This window comes from Caretta caretta, chromosome 1 (genome assembly GCF_965140235.1).
Source record: "Caretta caretta isolate rCarCar2 chromosome 1, rCarCar1.hap1, whole genome shotgun sequence".
Lineage (NCBI taxonomy): Eukaryota > Metazoa > Chordata > Testudines > Cheloniidae > Caretta > Caretta caretta.
The window spans coordinates 237,477,272-237,502,066 of NC_134206.1; the positions used below are offsets into that span (position 1 = coordinate 237,477,272).

A 24,795-nucleotide genomic window follows, 5' to 3' on the forward strand; every position below is an offset into this window, starting at 1 on the left:
AAAAAAAAATCACTAGAGTTTAAGAAAAATACACCAGACACGCAAAGAATTAGAGGATAATAGGATGAAATGCTGAAATTACTCAGACAGAGCCATGATGTGCGCTACTGACCAATAGTTATAGTCTTTAGAGAGTTCTTTCATCAACCTTAGCCAGGAAGTATTGGGAACCGGTTAGCAATATCAGTACATGTAACATAAGATGCCTTCATCTAAGACAAACTGCTTGGACGTTTAGATGTACGAGTTCTCACCAGGCCTATATGCAAATGCATTAACCTAAAAGCTGAAGTCCATTGGGGCTGGGATCTTTATAGAAGCTTCTGTCTTTTGCTAGGTAACTAACTATGACAACTATAACTGAAGATGAAGTAATTCATCATCATTTGTTGGGTGTACTTCCCTATAAAGACTATATTTTCAAAGGCAAATGTCTCTAAAATTGGATTATCTTTTACCTAATCTTTCATGGGCTACGATTCCATGATTTATAGTAATGTCTTGGTTGAATGCCTATGGCTTTCAATTGCTTGTTTATACCATACTAAAACTTTGACAGGAACAATCCTGATGGCCTGAGCAGATTGATGATAAAAAAAAAATGTATCTGACATCTCTAACTGCTACATACGGACAATTAGGATAGGCTTATCTAGTCAGGATTAGGCCCAATACAAGTTTGCATGCCACCAGAAAGCTACAGGAAGAGATGATCTTTCAGAACAATCACCACCACTTGCTTCCATTTATAACACAGAAAATACCCATTTTAAATCTCAAAGTGAGGTGGAATTAAAGGAAAAGTTTCATCTGACACAATAACTTTCAAAATTGTTTCCAGGACTAGCAGCCAGAGCTGGATCAGTTACTGGAATAATCATATCTGGAGGTGTTAAGGATCTCTGACCCATCTGTTGAGCTTCTAAAAATAGGAGCCATCACCTCCATGCCAATTTAATTCCCTTAAACAAGCTTGAGGGCTGGTAGTGAATTGCCCTTTGTCATTCATCCTCTCAGTTAGAAATCCTCAGATTATGTTATGCAGTTTGCGATGAAAAGCAACACTTTAGTTTTCATACAAGGTTGGAGAGATGGATTGCATATTTTCATCTCAGACTTTGACCGTAGCGTCTCTTTTTCTGCCATGACGCAAACATGAGCTCTGCAGAGAAATAACGTCTGGCAGAGGTCATTATAACAAAAAAATTCTATTTGAGAAATATAAATGCCTTAAAAAAGAAAACGGAATAGAGTAGCCAGGAAAAAAATAGTACTACTTTTTAGAGAGAAAAAATACTACCTAGGTAAGTTATCAAAGAGGAAGAAAAGCCCAAATTGATGTTCCATCAAAATGATGAACCCTGCATGGAGGGAGAACTTCAGACTGGAAATAGTGTGGGTGGGACTTACCATCAAGTGATCCAGGATTGACAGCTATGAACTGCCCCACTGTATCCATAAGAGGATGAAGCAACCCATTAATAACGGATAGGTGGATATGGGAATGATAAACACTACTATACCTAGAATCACAGGTACAGATTAGGGGGGGAGAAAGAGAGAGAGAAAGTTAGAAAATGCTATGCAAGAAATATAGTCAGCTATATGGACCTCTATTCCTGACTCACATTTCCTTACTACATTAAGAAGAAATATGCTGATCATAAATATCGCTCACTGGGTTTCAACTAAATTTTGTTTGCAAAATGGCTGTCATCTAGATGCAGGATTCACATGCTTTTTTATTCCTCAAGAGTGGAAGTTTAAAACATAAGAGTCATGCGTCCACCTGTTTTCAGCATAAACAGTAGGTTAAACTGGAAGCTGAGCTTCAGGAAAGACAGTTAAATTTAAGACTCCCATACCACTTCAGATAAAGGCATTGGGAATAAATGTATAATCTCTGTGGGGCAGGGACTGTGTCTTCATCTGTGTTCATACAGTGATGGAACCTTCATGTGCTATAATAATATAAATGATGAACGAAGTGCAATTGGCCAAAGTTTGTCTCTCTTGATATTTCTAGAAAATCCTCCTGTGTTAAAAATGTAGCCCAGACATAAAAAGTAAAATTGTTTAACATTTTCAACATACAAAACATGATTTCTTATAAAAACAGCTTACCTTGAAAGGTTTGTCCCCACTGTGTGTCAGCATATGCCTCTGTAACCAACTTTGACTTGTTGAAGGTGTATTATATACTTTGCAACCTTTCCACAAGCAAACAAATACCTAATAAAGGAAAAATAGGTCATTAATTCTTATAAAAGTCTAAAAACATTATTTGATTAGGTTATGAATACAAAACATGCTGGTTCAAAGGACACACAAAAAGTGTTTAGGCCCTGAATAAACGTATCAGAATTATTTGCTTTCTCATAACAGCTTGCCCAGAATTTTGGGAAAGAAATAAGGCCCACAGGCATTCATAACGGCAGTTCTCTGGAACAAAATTTTGGTGCCCAAGTGCTTCCCCCTATAAGTAAGTTCAGGAGCTACACCATGAACCCTAGAGATATCTTCCAAATATTGAAATCCTCTAATGATTAATACCTATACTAAGAAAGGAAAAGAAAGCTCCAAACTGACTAATCACCCTTACATTCTTCTCGTAAGAGAAAGGGACAAAATGGTTTAGTCTCATATAAAAGCAACAATCCATTTCTTCTATATGAGGGAATCAAGTTAAAACTTTGTTTCAAGGTACTAAAAAGTATTTAAATAACTGTTCAACATTAGTGAATTTTTGGAGGCTCCAAACTAAACCACATATTCACATTATTCCCATCACAGCATATATCCAGACATATTTATTGTAGGATGAAAAAGATGTCCTTGCCCAGTATGATTTTTAACCCCTACCATAGGTAACTGGGTTTTTCTATGGGATTTATCACCATGGAATCTAACTGCTTCTGGATGATGGAGGAAAAGGAATTTACTTCTAGATATACATATGAATTAACACTCCTTCTAAGGTGCCAATTATTTCTATGTCCATTTTTTTCCTTCCATAAAACTCAAACTTCTACTTTCCTGAGTTCTCTCTCCACATCCTCACAGGGTTCAAAATGCTGATGACAAAAAACAGCAGCAGCAAAAACCCTCCAACATAAGCTTTAACTAGGCTTTTATTATTCATCATATTCCAAAGATTAACTGATGCCATACGCAGCTACATTCAAGTAATTTTAAAAAGCATGTTTTAAATACATATTCACTTTCAAAAGACGGAACTGCTGAATTTGAAATTATTGTCTTTAATCATTATGTCCGGAGACCCTAAGTATGGCTTTCAAACAAACATGTATATACCATCAACTTGAAATAATTCTTTCTGTAATTTTTTGATCACTTTCCCCTGCACACACAGTTCTATTTAGCTTACTACAAAAAAAAACAGATCTCAGTTCTCTGGTCTTTGGAGCAGAAACCTAAGCAGATGAAAAAGTAAAAGCTGTGCACTAAAGGGACACCTTCATATTTTGGCAATTTAAAAAGAGTAAAAAGTTATTTTATATATACATCCACCCCCAATCTCCCAGGCCAATTTTTGTGATTTTACATGTTTTCTGCTTTTCTATTCTATCCAAACATATTAATTGCAAAATGATTAAGTAAAAAATCATCATACAGAAGTGTCTTTAAATTGACAGCATCTCTTTTAATTAATTTTCCCAGGTATTTTCTAATTTCATGTCCCTGGGTAAAAAGAAAATGATCACTTTGTTGGCAGCTTTGATGGAGCAGGGAGCACTGACATGAGGGGTTGGGGGGAAGGAGGAGGAGAGATGAGATCTCAACCAAGAGCAACTACAACTGTATTCCATGTGCTGCTGCTTCCCTCTCTCCTTTTCCTTTATAACCGGGGGGGAAAGGTGGCTGCTTCCTTTTCCCCTTCACCCTCCCCCTCGTGCTGCAGGGGAGGGGGAAGAGGAAGAAAGGGTATTGCATGCTGCATTCTGGCTCCAGAGCCTGTCCCACTCACCACTGTTACTCGTGGATGGTGAGGGTGGCAATGGGATAGTGTGATTGGCTCCTTCCTGGAGGAGGAAGAAGGCTGCAATGGTTTGCTGCGTAGGCGAACAGCCATTTTCAGCTCCCTGTTTCAGCCCTACCCTTAAACTAGTATGTTGGATCTCCTTTGATGGCAGGGGCTGATCATCATTTGGGGATCCGGAACGGATTTTTACTCAATGGCAAAACTGTGAAACTGCCATATGGGTTTTCACTTTTCACCTGGCATGCTGGACATCTGGTTTTGGGTGTTTCAATTATAATTGTTCCAACTTTGAAAGGTTCCAGTGTGGCTGGTGGGTTTTAAAGTGTTTGACTGAGGTCCATATAACGCAATGGGCTGCATGGGGACTGGTCCTGGACACAGCAGCTCATGATGGGTGGGTATGCCTCTGTCCCGTGTACCTTGTGGCTTTCCTCATGTTCTCTCTCCTACCTCAGGAAAGGGAGTGGGATGGGATTCTGGCTTCATCAGGGTCCTTTAACGGGCCTGAGATATAGAATGTATAGAATGTTCCTGGAGGTAATCTAAACCTGAGGGTGAATGTGAAGGCCATTCACAAGGATGGCCTTCACATTCACCCTCAGGTTTAGATTACCTCCAGGAACATGTGCCATTTGGGGCCCACACTGGAAAAGTCCTATGAATGGTTTGGGTATTAGTTCTTAACATATATTTTATATATCTATATATCTATGCAGCTTCTACATTTAATCATACTGTGTTGAATGTGCCTCATTGTTCCCTTGCCTATAATTCTTGTTCTCTACAAGCTACTGTCATTGTGCATAAGTAGGTCTGAAAACTCCACAATAAAGCCATGAGCTATTCAAAGCCATGAGCTATTCACCTACAGGTGGTGCACATACACCTACTCTTGTGAAACAAACCTGACAGTCTCTTTCTTACCAAATTAAAGAATTTTAATTTTTAACAAAAAATTCCAAACTACAGCAAGGCACACAAATGGACACGTGTAGACAGATTGCAATTCAGACACTCAGAGCTTCATGCAACTTCTCTTTTCTGAAAACAAAAGGATAGTCTATCAGAGCAGATTTTGTAAACTAAAAACCCCAAGAATACCAAATTACACAGAAAAATGCAAACATTAAAGAAACATGAAAGCTTCAAAAAAACAAATCCAACTTTAAAAAAGCCTGAAAGAGTGGAGTGTGTGAAAGCTGGCAGAATACTGATGTGGACTAGCAGTTTTATTGCTGTAATCCAGATTCCATGCGTAACGGTTGGTGAACATATGCAGAGATCTTCACATGGCAACTCTGCATATTTTGCGCACGGTAAAATGTCTGAGACTGGCTAACTGCACTGCAATGCCTGCGATTGAATATTACCTAACATCTACCAGGAAGATTAAGTCCTGCTAAGGAATAACATTAACAAGATACAGTCATACCATCAAGTCTCCCTTAGTAACAGACTGATCTAATGAGTTATTATATCCAAAACTGGACAATTCTAAATTCTATAGAAGTTAATGACTTTTAATGCCCTATTTGTAGGGAAGATCCTTGTCAGAACAGGCATGAAGAAACTGAGAAACACTGATCACAGACTAGTTTAAGTAATGATTCTACCTGTCCAAGGAATTTAGGATGAGTGACTGACACCACTCTAGCTGATGCACTTTACATGATATAGAAATTGGATGGGTCTCTAGTATTTATACCTAATCCAAAACCAGTTTACTCTGAAATGACATCACTGACACGAGGTTAATTTTATGGCTTTCAATTTATTTTTTTAAACTATATCGTTTTAAGAAACTCAGACAGATTTCTATGAGAACAAGGAAGGCTTCATGTGTTGATAAAGGAACAGATTAATGCTCTGTAACACAGTGGGCTTCTTAATACTTAACTCGGGAAGTAGCTTCAAATTAACACTAGTATAACGAAGCCAGTAGCTTTCAGAGCAAGTAATATATATTTTTTTTATAAAATTCCCCAAGTATTAACAAGGCCTAAGACTATGCACTGCCTGAAAATACAAAGCACATCTTGTAAAGACCTGTCACAAATACAAATACTGTTGTAACTACAAGATCCTGCATTCTCAAGATAAACTGGACCAATGCCAGCCAACACTATTACATATTCAATGCCAAGCCAAAGACATTTTACACTCTTAAAATGGTCAAATGTAGCTTTTCTCTGAGCTGTATGCAGTAATATGTACTCTAGAAACCATTAGAAAACAAGTTCCAACTATGGGTAATTAAAAGAGATACTAACAGCTTTAGCACCCAAATAACCAACATCTCTGTGGACAAATTCTTTGAGGTCTTTTCTTGAAGAGCACTATGTAAGCTTGTCTCTTTCAACGACAGAAGTTGGTCCGATAAAAGATATTACCGCACCCACCTGGTCTCCAATATCCTAGGACCAACACCACGAACGACCAATCCTTTCCTCGCTTACAAAAAAAGTATCAAAGGAAGCATAACAACAATAAAGAGCTTATGAGGAAGCACAGGGTTCCAAAAATTAACTATTCCGTTTTAAAACCATGTAATTGCAACTCAAATGATAACACTTGGAACCGGAAACAGGGCACGGGGGGGGAAAAATCCTTATACAAAAGCTTTTAAATGAATTTTTTTAAAAAATAAATGGCAAGAAAGAGTTGAATGTTAAGGTACCCACAATTACCTAAATCAAAACACAACATACATACTTTATCTTCCACTGTATCTGTGACAACTGCCATTATGGCCAAACTGCTGTGAAAAAAATCCACCATGTATGCAAGTCAACTTAAAATATTAGGGTTTTTTTCTTAATTTGATTTAAAATTTGGAGCTTAGAACTTTTGAATATCAGGTCAGATTTCCAAAGGAGTCTAACTTTAGGAATTCATTTTTTTAAAAAGCCCTAAGCAGAATGACTAGTATAAATCATCCAGCACCCATTCCCTTTAGACACTGCATTTCCTAATAGGAGCTATTTTATCTACTCACAGAAATTTGTGATGACATATACTAGCCTGCAACAGTTCCAAATAAAGCTGCAATAGCTGGCATCTAATTTTATCATTCAACAAACATACATAGGTAAAGATAGTTATTTGAAAATGCAAAACTGCCTACGTAACTTCATAAAAGTGCTACAAAATAGTAATGCATGGAGAGAGGACAGCAAAGAAGAAATAAAACCAACCCCTCCTCGCTGACCATCTACATGTATGGAGCGAATGTGATCGGCCAAATCCGGGCTGGAGTTGAAGCAAGCATGGCACTGGTCCCAACAACAGTTATAAGCAATACTTTTTGCCGAGGAAGCAGTAACTCCTTGGCCATTCATCATAACTGGAGTTGAACGTCCACTGGAAATTGTGCTGTCTACGTCCATGATAGTGCTGCTTATGCTATAAAGAAAAAAAGAGAATGTTATTCCTTGGTGCATATTAACATGGCAAACACTTGATAATGAACATCCGTCTTTTAGTTTGACTTCTTGTATGTGTAGACTTTATTAAAAATAAAATGTATGTTCTATTGAGTTGTCAAAAACACAATGTATATTCTACTGAGGCTTGCCAAATATGAACTGTGCGCCAGATACTATTAGCGTAGATCTCGCATGCCTAATGTTATCTGTCTTCTACAGTCTAACAACATCCAGAATGGTACAGTATGAAAGTAGGTAAGAAAGAGGGAGCAAGGTCTATTAATTTTCTGTGTTGTAAACCAGGACAATATAAATTAAGTTGGGCTAATATTTGGAACAGACACAGATGAACGATGTAAGCTGTGATCACTGCAAGCTTGCTCCCTGGAGTTGATAAAGTATGAACTTCTCTATCTGTGCTGATTTGTCTATGTTTAATAAATTGATTGAGCTGAGTTATCTGACGTCTTGTTAATCAATAATCAAAACTGAACCCTAAGAAGCCGAAGTGCTGTCATATTATAGGATTTGCAGTTTTTACAAGAGCCAGATCTAGAGATGAAAGGTCTCACATCTCTTTAACAGTCAACTAATAAAATCCAGTCCCCAATACAACCTAATAATACACCCTGTTTTTTTTTTTTTTAGAGAGGTTACTTATCAGTAACTAATGCTCTTCAAGAATGGCACTCGTATTCACACTTCAGCAATAAGGTTTCCCTGATGCTCAGCTGCAGAATGCTTTGAAAAAAGCCACGTCCTTAGGTCACAAGAGTGATGCCATCACCCTACTCTATATTAGGAGTGCAGCCCCCACCATTACCCTCAGTTCCTTCTCTGAAACTGCAGGTTTGATGTTATACAGAACTGAGGTAGAGGGAAAGGTGGGTGGGTAGCATGGACAACAGTCACTAGAAAGTAACCTCTCTTCTTCAAGGGCCATTTGCTGCCTGTGGGAGATTAGCAAATAACATTCCACCAAGGGGATGATGGACAAGTTCTTAGCTAAACCTGGATGGCAACACTGTTCTGCCAAACTGGGCATTCAAGCACAAAGTCAAGTCCAAAAGTAATACTCTGTGAATGTCTGTACTGAACTGCAAGTTGTTGCTTTGCATATCTCCACCACAGGAACTTGTCTAAGACTCGCCACTGAAGCGGTGATAAATCTCATCAACTGGGTCTTTAAACCAGGGAATACCCGCTTCCTGGCTAAGATGTGACAATATTCTATACATCTACCAATCCAGAGTGAAAGTCTGCTTGGTAACAGGTTTTCCTGACACACTCCCAACAGGCTACAAATAACCTATTAGACTGTCTAAATGACTTGGTCTTTTGAAAGTAGTGACCTTTTTACACCTGGGGCATGAAGAAGAGGTTCCCTTGGACGGGACTGAGGATTTGGAAAAGATACGGAGTGGTGAAATGCAGGGTGGATTTGATTTAAATCAAATTGATTTAAATCATGATTTAAATCACTAGTCAGGAAGACTCTATTTAATCACGGATTTCTACATAAAAGTGCATTCTTGTTGGTTATAATCTTAATATATATTCTTCACAACTCCGAGATAGATGTAGGTTTCATTTTTAGAAGGTGCACTCTATACATTTTTAACGTGATTTATTCTGAAAACTTTTCAGATTAGTTATGCAGCTATATCAGAAAATGAATGATTGTTTGGTTATTTTGTTTACCAAAGGTAACTGAAGCAGATATTTATGAAGTCATTGGGAGGTGAACTATCTCCAATTCAACAGGTTAATCATTAATATTTGGAGGATTTTCTTCCTATGCTGTATTAGGAGGAGAACATCACCAGACAGACATTAAATTGTTTCATTTAACTAAAACAACATTAACTATTCTGGATTTTTTTCTTCAACAGCATACAAATAATATTTTAACAAAAAAGCATATGTCCCTCCCTTCTCACATTTATCTCCATTCTTCTCCTTGTCCAGATCTATTCCACCCCCAACAATCTTCTGTTCATTGAACTTTTTGAAACTTTGCACTTTTAGAGAGAGGTAAGGGATTGACTCTGTGTATGCAAATATGCAGAGGTACAATAGGGTTGAGGTCTGTTATTTCTCACCTCTATACATTATTTATTTAAAAACATTTTTGCTGTTAACAAGGATGTTCTCTCTGGAGAGACAAATCCACAGTTTAAGAACTGCAAAACTAAGCATCTCTGATGGTATCTTCTAGACTGAGAACTGAGTCCAATTGGGTAGATAGAAAGATTAACCTAAATAAGCTATACAGAAGTCCCTGAAACCCCATAAGATTGGGTCCCTAACCCATGAACTATTGGAACTCATTTACAAACTTTTCTTAACATTACATGAATATATTATCTCATACTATAGAATTAGAATTTATAATCCCTATTCCATGATGAGATATCGAGCTATAATGTATCTTAATTAAAACTCTTTAGATAGGTTTTTTCCTCAAAAAGGATTTTATCAAAAAAATCCAATTTAAATAAAAAAATCCTATTTAAATCAAAGAAATCATTTTTATCCACCCCGGTGAAATGCACTGAAGTAGACGGAAATATGACACCACCTTTGGCATGAAGGTAGAATGCTCCCTCATGGTGATTCTCTCATAGACCACAGTGTAATGTGGAATGGTCATCTAAACACTGAACTTCCTCACCCTCTCAGCAGATGTGATAGCTATCAGGAAAGCTGTTTTCACTGATAAATGACAGAGGAAGTAAGAGGCTTATAAGGAGAACTCATCAGGTTCATCAGGACAAGGTTTAAATCTCAAAGGCAGAGCTTCCTAATGGGTGGACCATTTATTATGCCCTTAAAAACCCAGAGACGGTAGAGTAAGAAAAGATGTGTGTTGACTACTGGACTTGCACTGGTGTCCTAAGAATCATGTTCTGTCCTCAAAGTGCCTAATAAGCATATGAGACATACTGACCAGCACATTGGCCACTTTCTTCTGTTCCTCTTGCAAGGAGTCCAAGATAGGACTCATGGCATCCCACAGACCTTAACTGTAAGGAGACACAACGGCCTGATAACTGGCTGTCTGAAGGTCTCATAAACCAACTTTCAGCCCTCTGTGCCAGAGAGGATGGAATGAGATTTTTGTTGTTAACTCCCCTTTTCTGCAGACAGAAGGCACTGAATGTGGGTGTCTGTCTCTGGTACGATCAGCAAGCAAGAGGCACATTCTTCTTGAAGCCCTTACAGGCTCAGGGCCAGACAACTGTATAACAAGATTCCAAGATTATCACTGTCTCACTCTGAAGCCTAGAATGACTGTTGACTCAGTATGAAGCAATGGAAACAGCTACAAGCATGGCTGACTGCACTTTTTGTTTAGAATATTACTCTGCACACAAACTTTGGGGAACACGTATAAACAGCAACACTGCTTACTACAATGCAGTGCACGGAAAGAAGAGCCCCTATTATTGGATTTTTTTACATACTGTACATGACTTTATGAATTACACCTGTACAACAGCATGGGCTTTCAGCTATTAGTCGTCCCAGTAAGAAGCTAAGGGCTCCCAGAATATTACTATATAATAATCTAAACTATTTACAATAAAGTCTCAAATTAGGCAAAGAGTAAGTCTAATCCTGAAGACTAAAAGTAAGTTCCATTACCTCTCTGTGATGCCAGCAAAGGAACTGAGGCGGTTGGGAGAGTGCACTCCCTTTGCAGGATGATGATACCACCCTCAAACAAGAATTCTCATGCATCCCCCCAATGGTCATGGTTTTTCAAGGCATATATCCACACACAGAAATGCAGAGATCCTCACAGAAGAAGGTTACATTAAGCAAACTTTACCTTTTCCAAATATACCTCAAGCCCTTTTTTTGTTGCTATATGATAGCTCTGACAGACTACAGGTCATTCCAAACTCAATACAAAAATCTCTGCAATGGTGAGTCTCTGACAGAAATCAGGGAAATAGCTATTGGACCACTACTCAAAAAAATCACCAAGAATGCCTGCCTCTCTGGCTGGAAAGCTCAAATGGCTTTGGACTATGTGTCTGTTTGGAGAAAAATTTAAAACTTATTCCTTCTGAAGTTGCAGGTGGTTGAGAATATCATCAGAGCCCTTCTTCCTACAATCCTAGAGATCAACAACCTGTACAAAGAAGACAACCTCTACACCTACATTGCACAGGGCAACCAGCAGGGTGTCAGCCAAGAGCAAAAAGTCAAACTGGAAGACAAGTATTTCACACTTGTAGAAGCTGAGCTCCTCATGAGTTTTCCACTCACTCACCTGGGGTGGAACAAACATGTGGATTGGCTAAGCTGATTAAAAAGAATTCTCCCTAGAAAACTTACAACTGCCTGTCTTACTGGGGGTTTTCTGGATCTTTTTAAATCTGCCACAGGCACCTGCAAGCATGAAAAAATTGTGTACTTCATTCAGGAACACAAATGTGAAATACATCCTTTTCCACTACTAGTAAAAGTAGCCCACAAAAATGCATCAATGACTTTTAATGTCACCGGAGTGGCTCAGAAGCTATATTTCTCTCACTAGGAAAGCAATCTGTGTCAGAACCTTGAACTGCTCTAACTATGGACAGGCCCATTCAAAGCACTACTGCACCAGACTCTCCTGAGTTACATGAAAGCTTAGAACCTGAAACTCTAAGCTTACTGCCATACCATTACCTGCAGTATCTAGCAGAATTCTTGATGAACTCCAAAGATGCCTCTACCTTGAGAAAACATCACTGGACCTGGACGATATGGTTTGCCTTGTGAGAAAATCTGAGTTCATTACTAAGATTCACCAAAGGCTCAAGTTACCTATCTCAAAGCAAATGTTTCAGTTTTGGGAAGTATTAACTCAAGTTTATTTCAGGTCTCCTCTCCCATCCATATAGCACTAGATTTATCAGATATGTTGTCCAGAGACCTTGTAGATTACAGCTAGTGGGCTAAAGGAATTTTATCTTGATATTTCTAGTGCTGACTATATCCTTAGTCATTGATAAAGCATCTGTTGTCTTTTCTACAGCAGACATTCCTTATAGCCATCACATCAGATAATCTATCAAAGCTCCATCCTTTGCTCCATCCCCAAGAGTTTTTTCCTCAGCTACTAACACACAAAGAATGGAATACTGGTCTTTCCCTGTAGATTACACTGTATGTTTTCTGAAAAGATATAGCTCTCAAGTGCCAGTGAGCCAGACATTGTATCACATCGCATAAATAACTCTTATGGTGGCAACTGCCACCACCACCATGATTTTGTGAAAGTGTGGTGGGAAGGTTGTTACAAAAAAGTGGCAGGTTTAGGCCTATGCGATTTAAGGCCTTATTTCCTTGCTTTCAAGTCCACACAGAATGGCCCCCAGAATCCAAACAACCAGGTGTGCGTGGGGGGGAAGGGGAGAGAAGGCTGCTACAGCCAGACCACAATAGATTACAGGCAGGCATGAGGGACTATCACAAATACAATAGGTAGAGAGGGCGGGAGCAGGGATGGTTACTTCACCCAGGTTCCATACATATTATTATTTGTATTACCATAGCACCTAGGATCCCCAGTTACGGATCAGGGCCTTACCGTGCTAGGCACTGTACAGAAAGATGGTGTTAAAAGGCAACCCTACTGTCAGACCAAAATGGAAGTAGGGCAGTTTTGGACATGATGAATAGAGTATGCCATTTAGGAATTACTCCTGATTTATAGTTACTGGGATACAAGTCTACAGAAGTTGAAAAATCTCTCTAGACAATGGGGAATAGAACGGATATCTATATTTAACCCTTGGAGTGTGCACTAGCTTACTTATTTTGGAAACAAAGTCACAAACCTCAGTGACTTTTTGAAGCCTCAGGACTCTGCAAAAAGCTTGAACTTTCTGTAGATACTGGATTGCTTTCAGAAAATTCTTTCCTCTTAGGGAAAATATGGGAAAGGCTGAAACCGGTAACCTTAAGGTGGTGTGAAGATGCTAAGAATCCTTTTGTTATGACGGCCAGGACTATTAATAAAATGGGAAAATAATAACCCCTAGAATTTGGACTGGCTATAACTGCCGGAAGAAGTGTTTGATAAGGACCTACTGTGTGTTTAAACTGAAGTTTAACACTCCAGAAATTGGAACCCAGGTAACCCATGGTAAGTAGTTCATATCTGGATCATCTGTGCTCCACATCTGCTTTAATTTTATGATGGATAAGAACCAGTCTAATTTGCAACTGAATAGGCACCGCATAAACGCAATTCCATCTGTGAAGTCCCCATTTCATTGCTCAAGCTATAGGATAGGACTCTCATAGCGAGTACAATGAGCCAGTGGCAGTTCCTACTCTTTTAACGGAATCCTGGGAAATGTCACTTAATAGCCAACTTGCACTTGAAATGAGTTTTGGGGATTCCTTGGGTATTTTGGATAAAGTGCTTTATCTGCCTGGATTTCTGCAATCCATTTGATATATGTTCTAGAGATAAAGAATACATAAACTGTCATTCCCAGCTGAGCTGCTGTCATCACATTTTTTCATTTCCTTCCCAGCATATCTTTATGCAAGACATTAAAATATCGAGAATACCACTAACTATACCTAGCTCTCATGTAGCGCTTTTCATCAGTAGATCTCAACATGATTTACAGGGGGAGGTAAGATGAACATTTCACAAGTATTGTTACAAATGGATCTATTCTAAAAATAGCTAAATTTTGCTTTATTAGCATGACTGATAATCAGCAGAAGCTACCCAAGGAGTCCATTACTTTCAGAATAAATGGTTGGATGTCTCCCCCTATTTTTGTGTGTCAGTCCCCCAGAAATACAAGTAGCCTGCCGTCATCTCACTTTTTGTTTCAGTCTTACTGAAACATATTTAAGTTGGTAACTTCTCTAGTGATACTGCAGAAAGAAACACGTTGATTGTTTCAGAGGCACAGGAGATAACAGAATATACATTTCAGGTGATCAGGGTTCTTGTTGCCCTCAAAGACGCTGGACTTGTTGTTGATTTTCTTACTCAACTACCTCTTCTAGGTCTCAAGGACTGGGGTTTGTGAATGGACTCTCCAGAAACACAATGGCTCCCCTCCCAGCCCCGCCCTACCACACGCAGTCCACACCGTCTACATTTTCTGTCCCCACCCAGTCTGGGGAATATCAGTAAGGGACCCTTGTGAAGCGTGTTACAGAGGTGGCAGCAGAAGGAAGGTGCTTGGCTCCAAGGTCCTTTTCCAGTGCTGGAGCATTTAGTAGTGTCTGTGCCGTGTCCAGTATTCCCAAATCACGTCTCAATTACTGAAGCAGAGATAAAAGAAAATTAGTTGTCACCATCAAAAATTCTTGTTTAAGTGACTTGCCCAACAGCAAATAAGAACTGTGGCAGAGAGAGAACTCAGTTCTCTTGGGTTCAAGTCCATTATATTAAGCACATGTTCATTCTCTCTCTCTCCCTGTAGTTCCCTGCCTGTTCACTTGACAGAAACTCCATCATATGTAACTATTTGCTAAGCAAATTCTCCAGTCTCTCTTGAAGGCTTTGTATGCTTAAGTAGGTCCAACTGTACAGATAACAGAGTAAGGCACACCAATCTGGCCAAATTATTCTGAGTTTATAGTACACTGCACTGTGATTTTTTAAAATCAAAAAATGCTTGTAGATGCACCTGCTATGCAAATTCATGATTTGGGCATAACTGTATTAAGGTCAGGAGGGAGATTTTTTCCTTGCAGTCTTGCGCACTGCATGGTGGGATTTTCAAACACCTCTGAAACATCCATGTATTGGTATTTTTTGGAAGCATGATACCGGACTCAAAAGACAAACAGCGTGATCAAGTATAGCAATCTGACGTTCAAATCCTCTCTGTTCCCCATATTATCTCCCACTGATATTAACAGTAGATTTAATGAAACATTGAAGGTAGACAATAGCCTCTATATAGTAAATAAACTTAGTTATTTGTTCAATATCTTAAGTCTTAGCAAAAATCAATTTTTACTTTTTTTTTTATAACTGATGGAGAATATGGATATTTGTTATTTTTAAGCATTTTTAATTACTGATTTAAATTCACAGTTGACCAGAATTATGGGTTTTAAGCATTTTTTTCAATTTTTATCTATTTAAATTTTCAGAGCTGCAAGAAATTAGGGGACCCTAGACAATTATTTAATGTCAGTAGATGCTGAATTCTAAAAGTTAAAACTTTATAACAGTTAAAACACAAATGGTCAACACCACGTTAAAATACAACCATAAATACCCTTAAATCAAACTCCAGTAATTTCTCAAACAGCAGTTTTCTTACTTTCCCTACCTGTAAATTTCAGTCATCAGCAATAGAAATATTTTCTCTTCAGTTTGTGTGTACAGTACAAAGTTTTCCAATCGTTACCAATAAAAACTTAATTCTTTCAAACCTAAATACCTTACTATTACATTCACACTCTCAGTGGGAAAAATTTATCACTTTTAAAACCACTGCCATCTTTGCCCTTTGTTTCTCTTCCTTCCCTTCTTATCCTCCTGCATTTGCCCCTCTTTTTGTTTTTGGGCATCTCCTTTCATCCCTCTCCATTTCCTTCTCTACACTATCTCCCAAATCCCAACCTCATAAGACTTTATTCCCATCTGTTTCATTCACTAAAATGATCACCAATTAAATAGTTAATGCTGATATTTGGAGAGACTTCATGAGGCAAAATATGAACACAGGCCCAGGTGGGGGAGTTCACACTTCATAGCCATTGTTTCAGGCTCACAATGCTCAATTGGTCTACACTTGGTTCAGAGTTGGAAAGTTATCTTCAATTCACAATCTTTGTGAGGGCTAGGAAGTTATTTTTTAAAACTAGAGCTTACCCTCTGAAGAAGGTTGGATCTGGCCTATGGGCTAAATTTAATATCGGTCTTAAAGAAAAAGTGAAAAACACATTCCTAATATAAAGGTTGAAAAGTTCATTCAATTTTAAACCACTAATTTCTGTTTTTTTTTAATTCAAACGTTTTTCTTCAGGACCAAAGTTCCTCAAGCATCATCTGATCTACAGATTCTATTTTTCCTTTTCTTTTTTAAAAGAATACCTAAACAAAATCCATTAAGCCAGTTTCAAGTTAAGTGGGTATGAAATTGTATTTTGAAAGATTAATTTTTTTTAATTGGAAAATTAAAGAAAAACTGTAAATGCTTTGTTTTGGCATTTTAAACTGATTACACACATTCTTCAGACCTAATGGCTGTGCAAGTTTGAAAAATGCATTATAAAATAAAGTATGAATGAAAATATATTTTATTTCATTAAAGAAAATGATGTAAGCACACACCACTCCAGTTCTCCAAGGAGGCTGATTTCATCACTATTGCAAGTAATCCCTTCTGGCCAATTTAATGAAAGCACTTATCTCAAAGTTCATCTTTGTCAGTCTTTCATAACTGAACACAGCATAAGGGCAGAGAATGAATATTAAAAAGACAAACAAGAACAGCATAATTCTGTTCTACCTTTCTATAAACACATCACTACTTGCCAGAGTCAACTTACATAAAGGCTACTTCAGAGCCAGACACTGAATAAAAAGGTACATACCAAACCCTGTAAAATTTACAATCGTGTTTTCTAGAACTAACTGTTCTCCCCTCAGGAGCTTAACTGGTGCAATGTTCCCTCAGGTAAAATTCAAACCTAACAGATGGGCCTTATGAGAAGCTCTTGAAGATCAACAAACTATAGTTCCGTCTGATCAAAAGAAGAACATTTCAGAGTTACAGCCCCTCCACTAAGAACACTCAGCCTTCAGATGCTCAAATCTAGGGCCTTGTCTCAATTACAGAGTTTTGTTGACAAAAGTTATGCCACTTTAATTAAACCGCTCTTGCATGTCCACACTATGGGCTTGGCTACACTTGCGAGTTAGAGCGCATTAAAGCAGCCCCGGGCGCCCTTGCTCACTACCCGTCCACACTGGCAAGGCACGTAGAGTGCTCTGACTCCATGGCTAAAGCGCTCCTGGTACTCCACCTCGGTGAGAAGATTAACACTTGGTGCGCCTCGGCTGAAACGTCCAGGCGTCAGTATGAACAAGGTGTTGCATTACTGCAATCTGATCAGCCTCCGGAAATGTCCCATAATCCCCTTAAGTCAAGTGGCCAGTCTTCTCATCGTTTTGAACTCGCTGCTGGAATGCAACTATGCCCTTTGAAAGCTCCATTTCTGACAGCCGGCATGCTTATCTGCTCCGAGATAAAGCAACCATTACCATGGAATGCTGTGAGAGAGAGAGAGAGGCGGGGGGAGGGGGGGGAGATCTGCTGCTGCTGCCTGAACTTACAAGACAGCATGCTGACATGCTCTCAGCCCCCCAAAAACCCACTCTCCCCCCACATACACACAACACACTCCCTGTCACACTCTACCCCACCCCCCACCCCATTTGAAAAGCATGTTGCAGCCACTTGCATGCTGTGATAGCTACCACAATGCACTGCTCTCTGTGGCCGTTGCAAGAGCTACTAATGTGGCCATGCCAATGCGCTTGCAGTTGTCAGTGTGGATAGATTGCAGCACTTTCCCTACTGCACTCTACGAAGACTGGTTTAACTCAAAGAGCTCTGCATCTGCAAGTGTAGCTATGCCCTCGCTTCTTGTGTTGGAAGAGCACATCCACACTAGCAGCTCTTGCATCAACACAGAGAGCAGTGCACTGTGGGTAGCTATCCCACTTTGCAACTGACTGCAGGGTGCATTGGGAAGGGTTTGCAGTGCCTCATGCAGCAGATCCTGCATCACATGATGCAGGTTTCTGAATTCCATCATTCCACAGGCATCCTTCTAGATTGCAGCTGCTTTTTAACTGAAGTGTAGGGGGAGGAGAGGGAGATTGTGTGACGGGAAATGGGGGGTGTGGAGGAGAGAGAGCGAGCACGTTGGGGGAGTGTGTGTCGGCATGCTGTCTTTAAGTTTAGACAGCAGCCTAAGCAACCAATCCTGGGGGAGGTGGGACACCACCCCCCCATCAGCCCCCAGCTTTGCACAGCACAGCAGTTTCTCCCCACCCCCACCCCCACAGCAGCAGCCTGCTCTGCCTGCCTGCCAATTCCACATTAATGATTCCGTAATTCCCTCTGAGTTCTGCCATACCAGGAGAGTCATCCTCAGCAGCTCTGTGCACTCTCCACACTGAGAAATAATGAAAGCTTCCCGGAGCTTTGAAAGGGGAGGGGTGAATGCCTGCAGGGCAGCCAAGTTCAAAACAGTGAACAGAGTGATCACGGCTGGCATTGTGGAATGCTGGGGGAGGCCAGTTATATCAAAATAATGAACGGCAGCATCTACACCGATGCTTTGTCACTCTAACTTTACTGCAAAAAGCTTTACGTCTCTCATCAAGGTGGTTTTGTTTTGCTGCCAAAAGTAGCTTTATAGTGCGTACACCTCCACTGGTTTGTCGGCAACTTGATGCCAGTACAGATTCCAGGAAACATGATCGCTATAGTCAATGCTGCTAAATAAGCAGGAAGCCTCATTCTATACTTGACATAACTTCTGAGAGATCCTTAAGAACAGCTTCTGAAGGTGAAAAATACTGGGTAACTGCGGTGAAAGCAAGTATCTAACCAGAGAATAGGAAGGCAGCACTACTGTTGATCACTGTCTAGAGACCAACAGAGGTGGAAGATACCCCTTCCATCTTCTCTAGATAATTCCAAAGGCTTACACATCTCTTTTTATCTGCTTTAACCACATCACTCATCTAATCTATCTTTGCCAGACAACAGAAAAGGGAGACTACTATCAAGATCAGATAAAAGGGAACTTAAAACTTATGCTCAAATAAATTGGTTAGTCTCAAAGGTGCCAAAAGTACTCCTTTTCTTTTTGCGAATACAGACTAATACTGCTGCTACTCTGAAACCTTAAAACTGCATGTCATCCACATTTCTTTCACTACCTGCCCCAGTAGCCCCACATATCCATCAAGGAAGAAAGGTTAGAGACTGGTTTCAGAGTAACAGCCGTGTTAGTCTGTATTCGCAAAAAGAAAAGGAGTACTTGTGGCACCTTAGAGACTAACCAATTTATTTGAGCATAAGCTTTCGTGAACTACAGCTCACTTCATCGGATGCAACTTATGCGCAAATAAATTGGATAGTCTCTAAGGTGCCACAAGTACTCCTTTTCTTTTTAGGTTAGAGACTAGCTTTCTGCATGAGAAAACTCCCAAAGCAGATGAGCAATTGTCCAAAACCACTACTGGGGGATCTAACAGAAGGTTGGGGAGCATTAGGAAAGGGATAGATAAAAAGACTGAAAATATATTCCTCTATGCAAATCCACAGTACTCCCACATCTTGAATACTGCACGCAGATCTGGTCGCCCCATCTCAAAAAAAAAAAAAAGACACAGAAAAGGGCAAAAAAATTAATAAGGAGTATGGAACAGCTTCCATAGGAGGCGAGATTAGTAAGGCTGGCACTTTTCAGCTTGGAAAAGAGATGAATAACGAGGGATATGATAAGAGGTCTATAAAATCATGAGCAGTGTGGAGAAAGTAAATAAGGAAGTGTTATTTACTCCTCCTCAAAACACAAGAACTAGGGGTCACCAAATGAAATTAATAGGCAGCAGGTTTTAAACAAACAAAAGGAAGTATTTTTTTTACACAACGCACAGTCAACCTGTGGAACTCTTTGCCAGAGGATGTTGTGAAGACTAAGACTTCAACAGGGTTCAAAAAAGAACTAGATACGTTCATGGAAGATAGGTCGATCAATGGCTATTAGCCAGGATGGGCAGGGATGCAAAACATGCTCTGAAGCATCTCTAGCCTCTGTTTGCAAGACCCTGGAAATGGGCAACACAGGATGGATCACTTGATGATTACCTGTTCTGTTCATTCCCTCTGAAGCACCTGATGTTGGCCACTATCAGAAGACAGGATACTGGGCTAGATGGACCTTTGACCTGACCCAGTATGGCCGTTCTTATGTTGTTATTCTCTCCCCCCAAAAAAGAAGAGAAATTCCAACCACTCAACTCAGGTTGGGAGTTAAAACAAACATTACCTCCTCACAGCATTCACTGGGGTATTATCTGGCCACTTCACTAATTTACATCCAAGTGAGAAGTAAGGCACTTGAAAAGTTAGTTTACAGGTTTTCCTATGCTTTACATTCCTTTTCAAGAGGAAAACAGACAGAATGCTAGGAAGTACAGCCTGAGGCAATGGACTACCTCCACATAAAATACCCACTAAGGCCCCAATTCAACTAAAGGATTTATGGATTGAGTCCTACTAACTTAAGGACTAGAGATGGGGAGGAAACAGTTTTTCCATCCTAAGAAAATCTGAGATATTAAAAAAAGAAATTCCCATCCCGAACAGGGCCAAAAGTCAAAAATCTCAGAAATTTTCACAAACTGAAAATCTGAAGAAAAAACAATTCAATTTGAGTCAAAGTTTTGTTTTATTTAGACCACTTTTTTTTTTTACTACAAATTAAATGAAATTTTGAAACAAAGTTGTTTTGAAGCAGAAAAAAGCAGTTTTTCATTATAAAAGTCAAAATGAACCAAAAATATGTTGAGTAAAAAACCTGTCAAGACTGATCCATACTTGCAAGAAGCTTTTGTTCTGACAAATCAGCATTTTCCAACAAAAAACACTGCTGAAAGATTCCTGACAACCTGTAATTGGAACTCCACACAAGTATAACACTTTGTCAGGATAGATCCTTACAAAGTCTGAAAATGACACAATCAGATGAACTCTGTGAGCACCTGCTTTTGCAGCAAGCTTTTTCCATATGAAGGAAGTGTCCTGAGCAGCATGTAACGTTACGATCCTTTCTGCTTTGATGCAGCATTCACTGGTTGTAAACTAGGGCTCAGATACCAGAAACACTGTAAAGGTATGTCTACACAGCAAAGAAAAACACATGGCTGGCCCATGCCAGCCGACTCAGGCTTGCAGGGCTCAGGCTGCAGGTCTTTTTTATTGCTGTGTAGACTTCTGGGCTTAGGCTGGAGTCTGAGCTCTGGGGCTCTCCCATTTTTCAGAGTCCTAGAGCCCGGGCTCCAACCTGAGCCCAGATGCCTACACAGCAATAGAACAGCCTCACAAACCGAGCCCAAGTCATCCGGCACGGGTCAGCTGTGGGTGTCTAAGTTACTATGTCGGTAATAAGGAGAATCTGACTCACTGTTTGCTCTCTCACTTAAGAACAGAAATTGCAAACCAAACTTGTTCTGAAGTGAAACATACAGTCACGCTTCTGGGAGTGACACATTGTTCCTTCCATTGCCTGACTCTTACAAGTTTCAAAGATGGAGGAATTAGGCCACAGGATTGCTGTTCAGTTAAATACTTGTAACAGACGAAGACAGAAATTAAGTATATATTTAAATATGTAACTATAAAAATATTACATGGTCAACTTGATCATCTGTGAATATGAAGCTGGTTTTAAATACTGACTTCTTACAATGTTAGTATTTGGTAGTTTTAAGACCAACATTCTGGGTACTGAAGTAGGACAAAATGCACAGATAATGGCAGCAATTATCACTTGCCCAAGTACAGATTTAATGGAATCTAAACCAATGCTCTTCAAGTACTAGTTATATCAATTTCAAGACAGGATAATATAGGTCTGTGGAAAGATTAAGTACACATGCTGAAAAATATGAGTTATTATTAAGTAAGATTCTCCAGGAGATAGACACATGGCCAGCAACAGAAGCGGAAAAGATAAAATTTACTTACCTACACATTTTTCTTCTTCTCTGAAGTGGTCAACTGGTGCGCTGTGGTCTTTTAACTCCATACTGGTGAGGCATCTCTACTCTACAAGTTTTCCCAACTATCAGTGCAATATCCAGTATCAAAAATATTCCTGTTCCAGGAACAAAAGAATTTCCCTTGCTTAATTTGGGATTTTTAACTTGTTCTTTCTTGTTCCAACCTGCAAGTGCCAATATGCCACAGAGGTCCTACTGTTAATTGTCGTATGAATGGCAACTAACCCAGATTGAATCTTAAGAGTAGAGAGAAAACTAACTGCTTTCTACTCTAGGGAGTTGTTCTGATGAGCTTCCTGGGACAGCTGTTTGCTCTGAATTAGATGGGACCTATCTGAGTTCCTTCAGTGGTGCAGAAGATAATCCGGTGCCTGATTGAGGAAATTCCACTGATAATCAGGAAAATGTATAGCGTAGACAGCATCATCACCATAGAATAATGGATCACAGAACACCCAATGCCCTTGAGGGAGAAAAGGGACTAGGCCAGAATGTCAGGATTCAAGCAGTAACACAGAAATCATTGGGAGCAGAGGCAAAATTCCTATCTAGCAGCAGCAAGTGCAGAAATATCCACAAAACCCAACTGTACTCAACTGCTGACTTATACAGAAGAAGGGTCTTCCAAGAAGGAAGGAAAAATTACAAAATGGAGAGGGAAGTACAGAGAGAAACCTAGGATGATACATCAGTATGTGAAAGGGATGGAAGGGATAAAATAATGAGTAAATATCCTATATTTAGGTTACAGGAGTTAAAAATGGGTAAATAATTAAATTAAGAATCAATATAAACTGACTTTCACTACATCCTTTTCCCACTCTTGGGTGTGTGGCCTACTTACATTTAAAGCTCTTTAGGGGACAGAACTCTTATGTGTCTAAAGAGCCCAGGACACTTTTAGGTGCTGAACAACAACACCCTACTAAGTGATGCCATTTAGGTGTAAAGTCCTAAATTAAGACAAAACTTTATCATAAACAATACAGGATGCGACTTTCAAATCATCTAAGTGATTTAGGTGCACAAGTCTAATTGAAAGTGTTTGTGGTCCTAGATCACTTAAGCATTTTTGAAAATCATACCTAAACCATACCCAGATTAAGCCATGATAACTAAAACCATGTGAAATAAACAAGAAAGTTTGTAACTGGAAAGCCTATCAAAAATAAACATAAGAATCAACTATATATATTTTTATAATGTAATTTGAATGCTGAGAAATCAACAGTGGAAAATGAATAGATACATATCAATTAGAGATAATTTTAAAAGTGAGTTGCCATGCCAGCACTGAATCTTGTTTTAAAAAGTACTTTTTAGAAGTAGATAATTGTGAAACTATCTAGATGGGGTACGCCACACATTTCTTAACCCCTAGAAACATCATTTTACTAAAGTTTGTTAACATTACATTGGGAGGATTTACAAAAATCAGTGAGGACAAGAGAAATAAGACGAAGGGACGTAGAGAGGTAAGAAACATGGACAGAAAACAAAATAAAAGATATTCTGAATCACCACCTCTCTGTGCCTTTATGCTTTGTCTATCCTGACTGTGTACACAGTAAGATCTTCAACGCAAGAACTCTTATTATGAGTTTGTAGAGCAGATAACACAGTGGGACCCTGATCTTGTTTGGGGTCCCAAGGTGTTACTATAATGCAAATAATAAATTAACAGGAAAGCGAAAACAGGAAAGCAGTTATAGTGAAACAGATACAGCAGCAAGAATGCAGACGCAAGTTAAACAAGCATGCAATGTCTCTCTCACACACACACGATAATGGAGTCACAGTGGCTGGATTTAAATCAGAGTGATTTAAATTACCAAGTTTAATCATGATTTAAATTAGCAAGTAGGAAAACCTTGACTTAGATCATCTATTTTAATCATGTTTTGCATTAAAACTTTTTACTTTCCTCAAAAAAAAAAAAAAAAGGTAAAAAAGGCTGATCCTCTTCTGGTATTAAAACATGATGAAAACTAAATATAGCCTTCACATTAATTAGACTATGCCTCAACACATTTAAGCAATTATTTAGCTTAACTTACATTTATTCAGATTCTTACTTTTTTTATTATGTTAGAAAATGGTGAATGATGCATTTCTTATTTACTAGATGATACTTAAATCACAAGTAAAAATTTATGTCAAGCTCATCTGCATGGAAATTCAATTAAAAAGGACAAACAGCATTTTAATTTTTTATTGAATAAAACTACTTAAATGAGTTAGATACATAAGAAAAAAGTTTATCAGAGCATGTTTTGCATTTAAAACTTACTGATTTATTAAACAAAGGAAGTATTATCTGTAGTTATGAAGAGAACTAATTTTTTCTGGACACGTCCTACAAGATTTTAGAACCTGTAGATCCGATTCTCTCATACCTAGATTTTATTCATAAATTGAAAGAGGAAAACACGCTTTCTTGCCTTTTCAACCTCAAACTTGTTTCTTAAGCACCAGTCATTGAACTTAACTAGTTGAATACTAAAATGAAGAAAACATTCTCTCTGAACCTGCAGAAGAAATTACTGCTGTCAAAACTGATTTAGCACTTC

At 38.9% G+C, this 24,795-nt stretch overlaps 1 protein-coding gene across 3 annotated transcripts in view; it reads right to left on the reverse strand.

Moving 5' to 3' along the window:
* AEBP2 (AE binding protein 2) overlaps window positions 1–24,795 on the reverse strand; it is a 90,409-nt gene that overhangs the window by 53,445 nt on the left and 12,169 nt on the right. For all 3 annotated transcript variants that reach the window (XM_048827581.2, XM_075121970.1, XM_075121964.1), the window contains exons 2-3: window positions 7,198–7,405; window positions 2,125–2,232 (exon numbers count right to left, since the gene is read on the reverse strand). In XM_048827581.2, coding sequence (XP_048683538.2) covers window positions 2,125–2,232; window positions 7,198–7,405 — 316 coding nt within the window. The remainder of the gene's footprint in view (window positions 1–2,124; window positions 2,233–7,197; window positions 7,406–24,795) is intronic.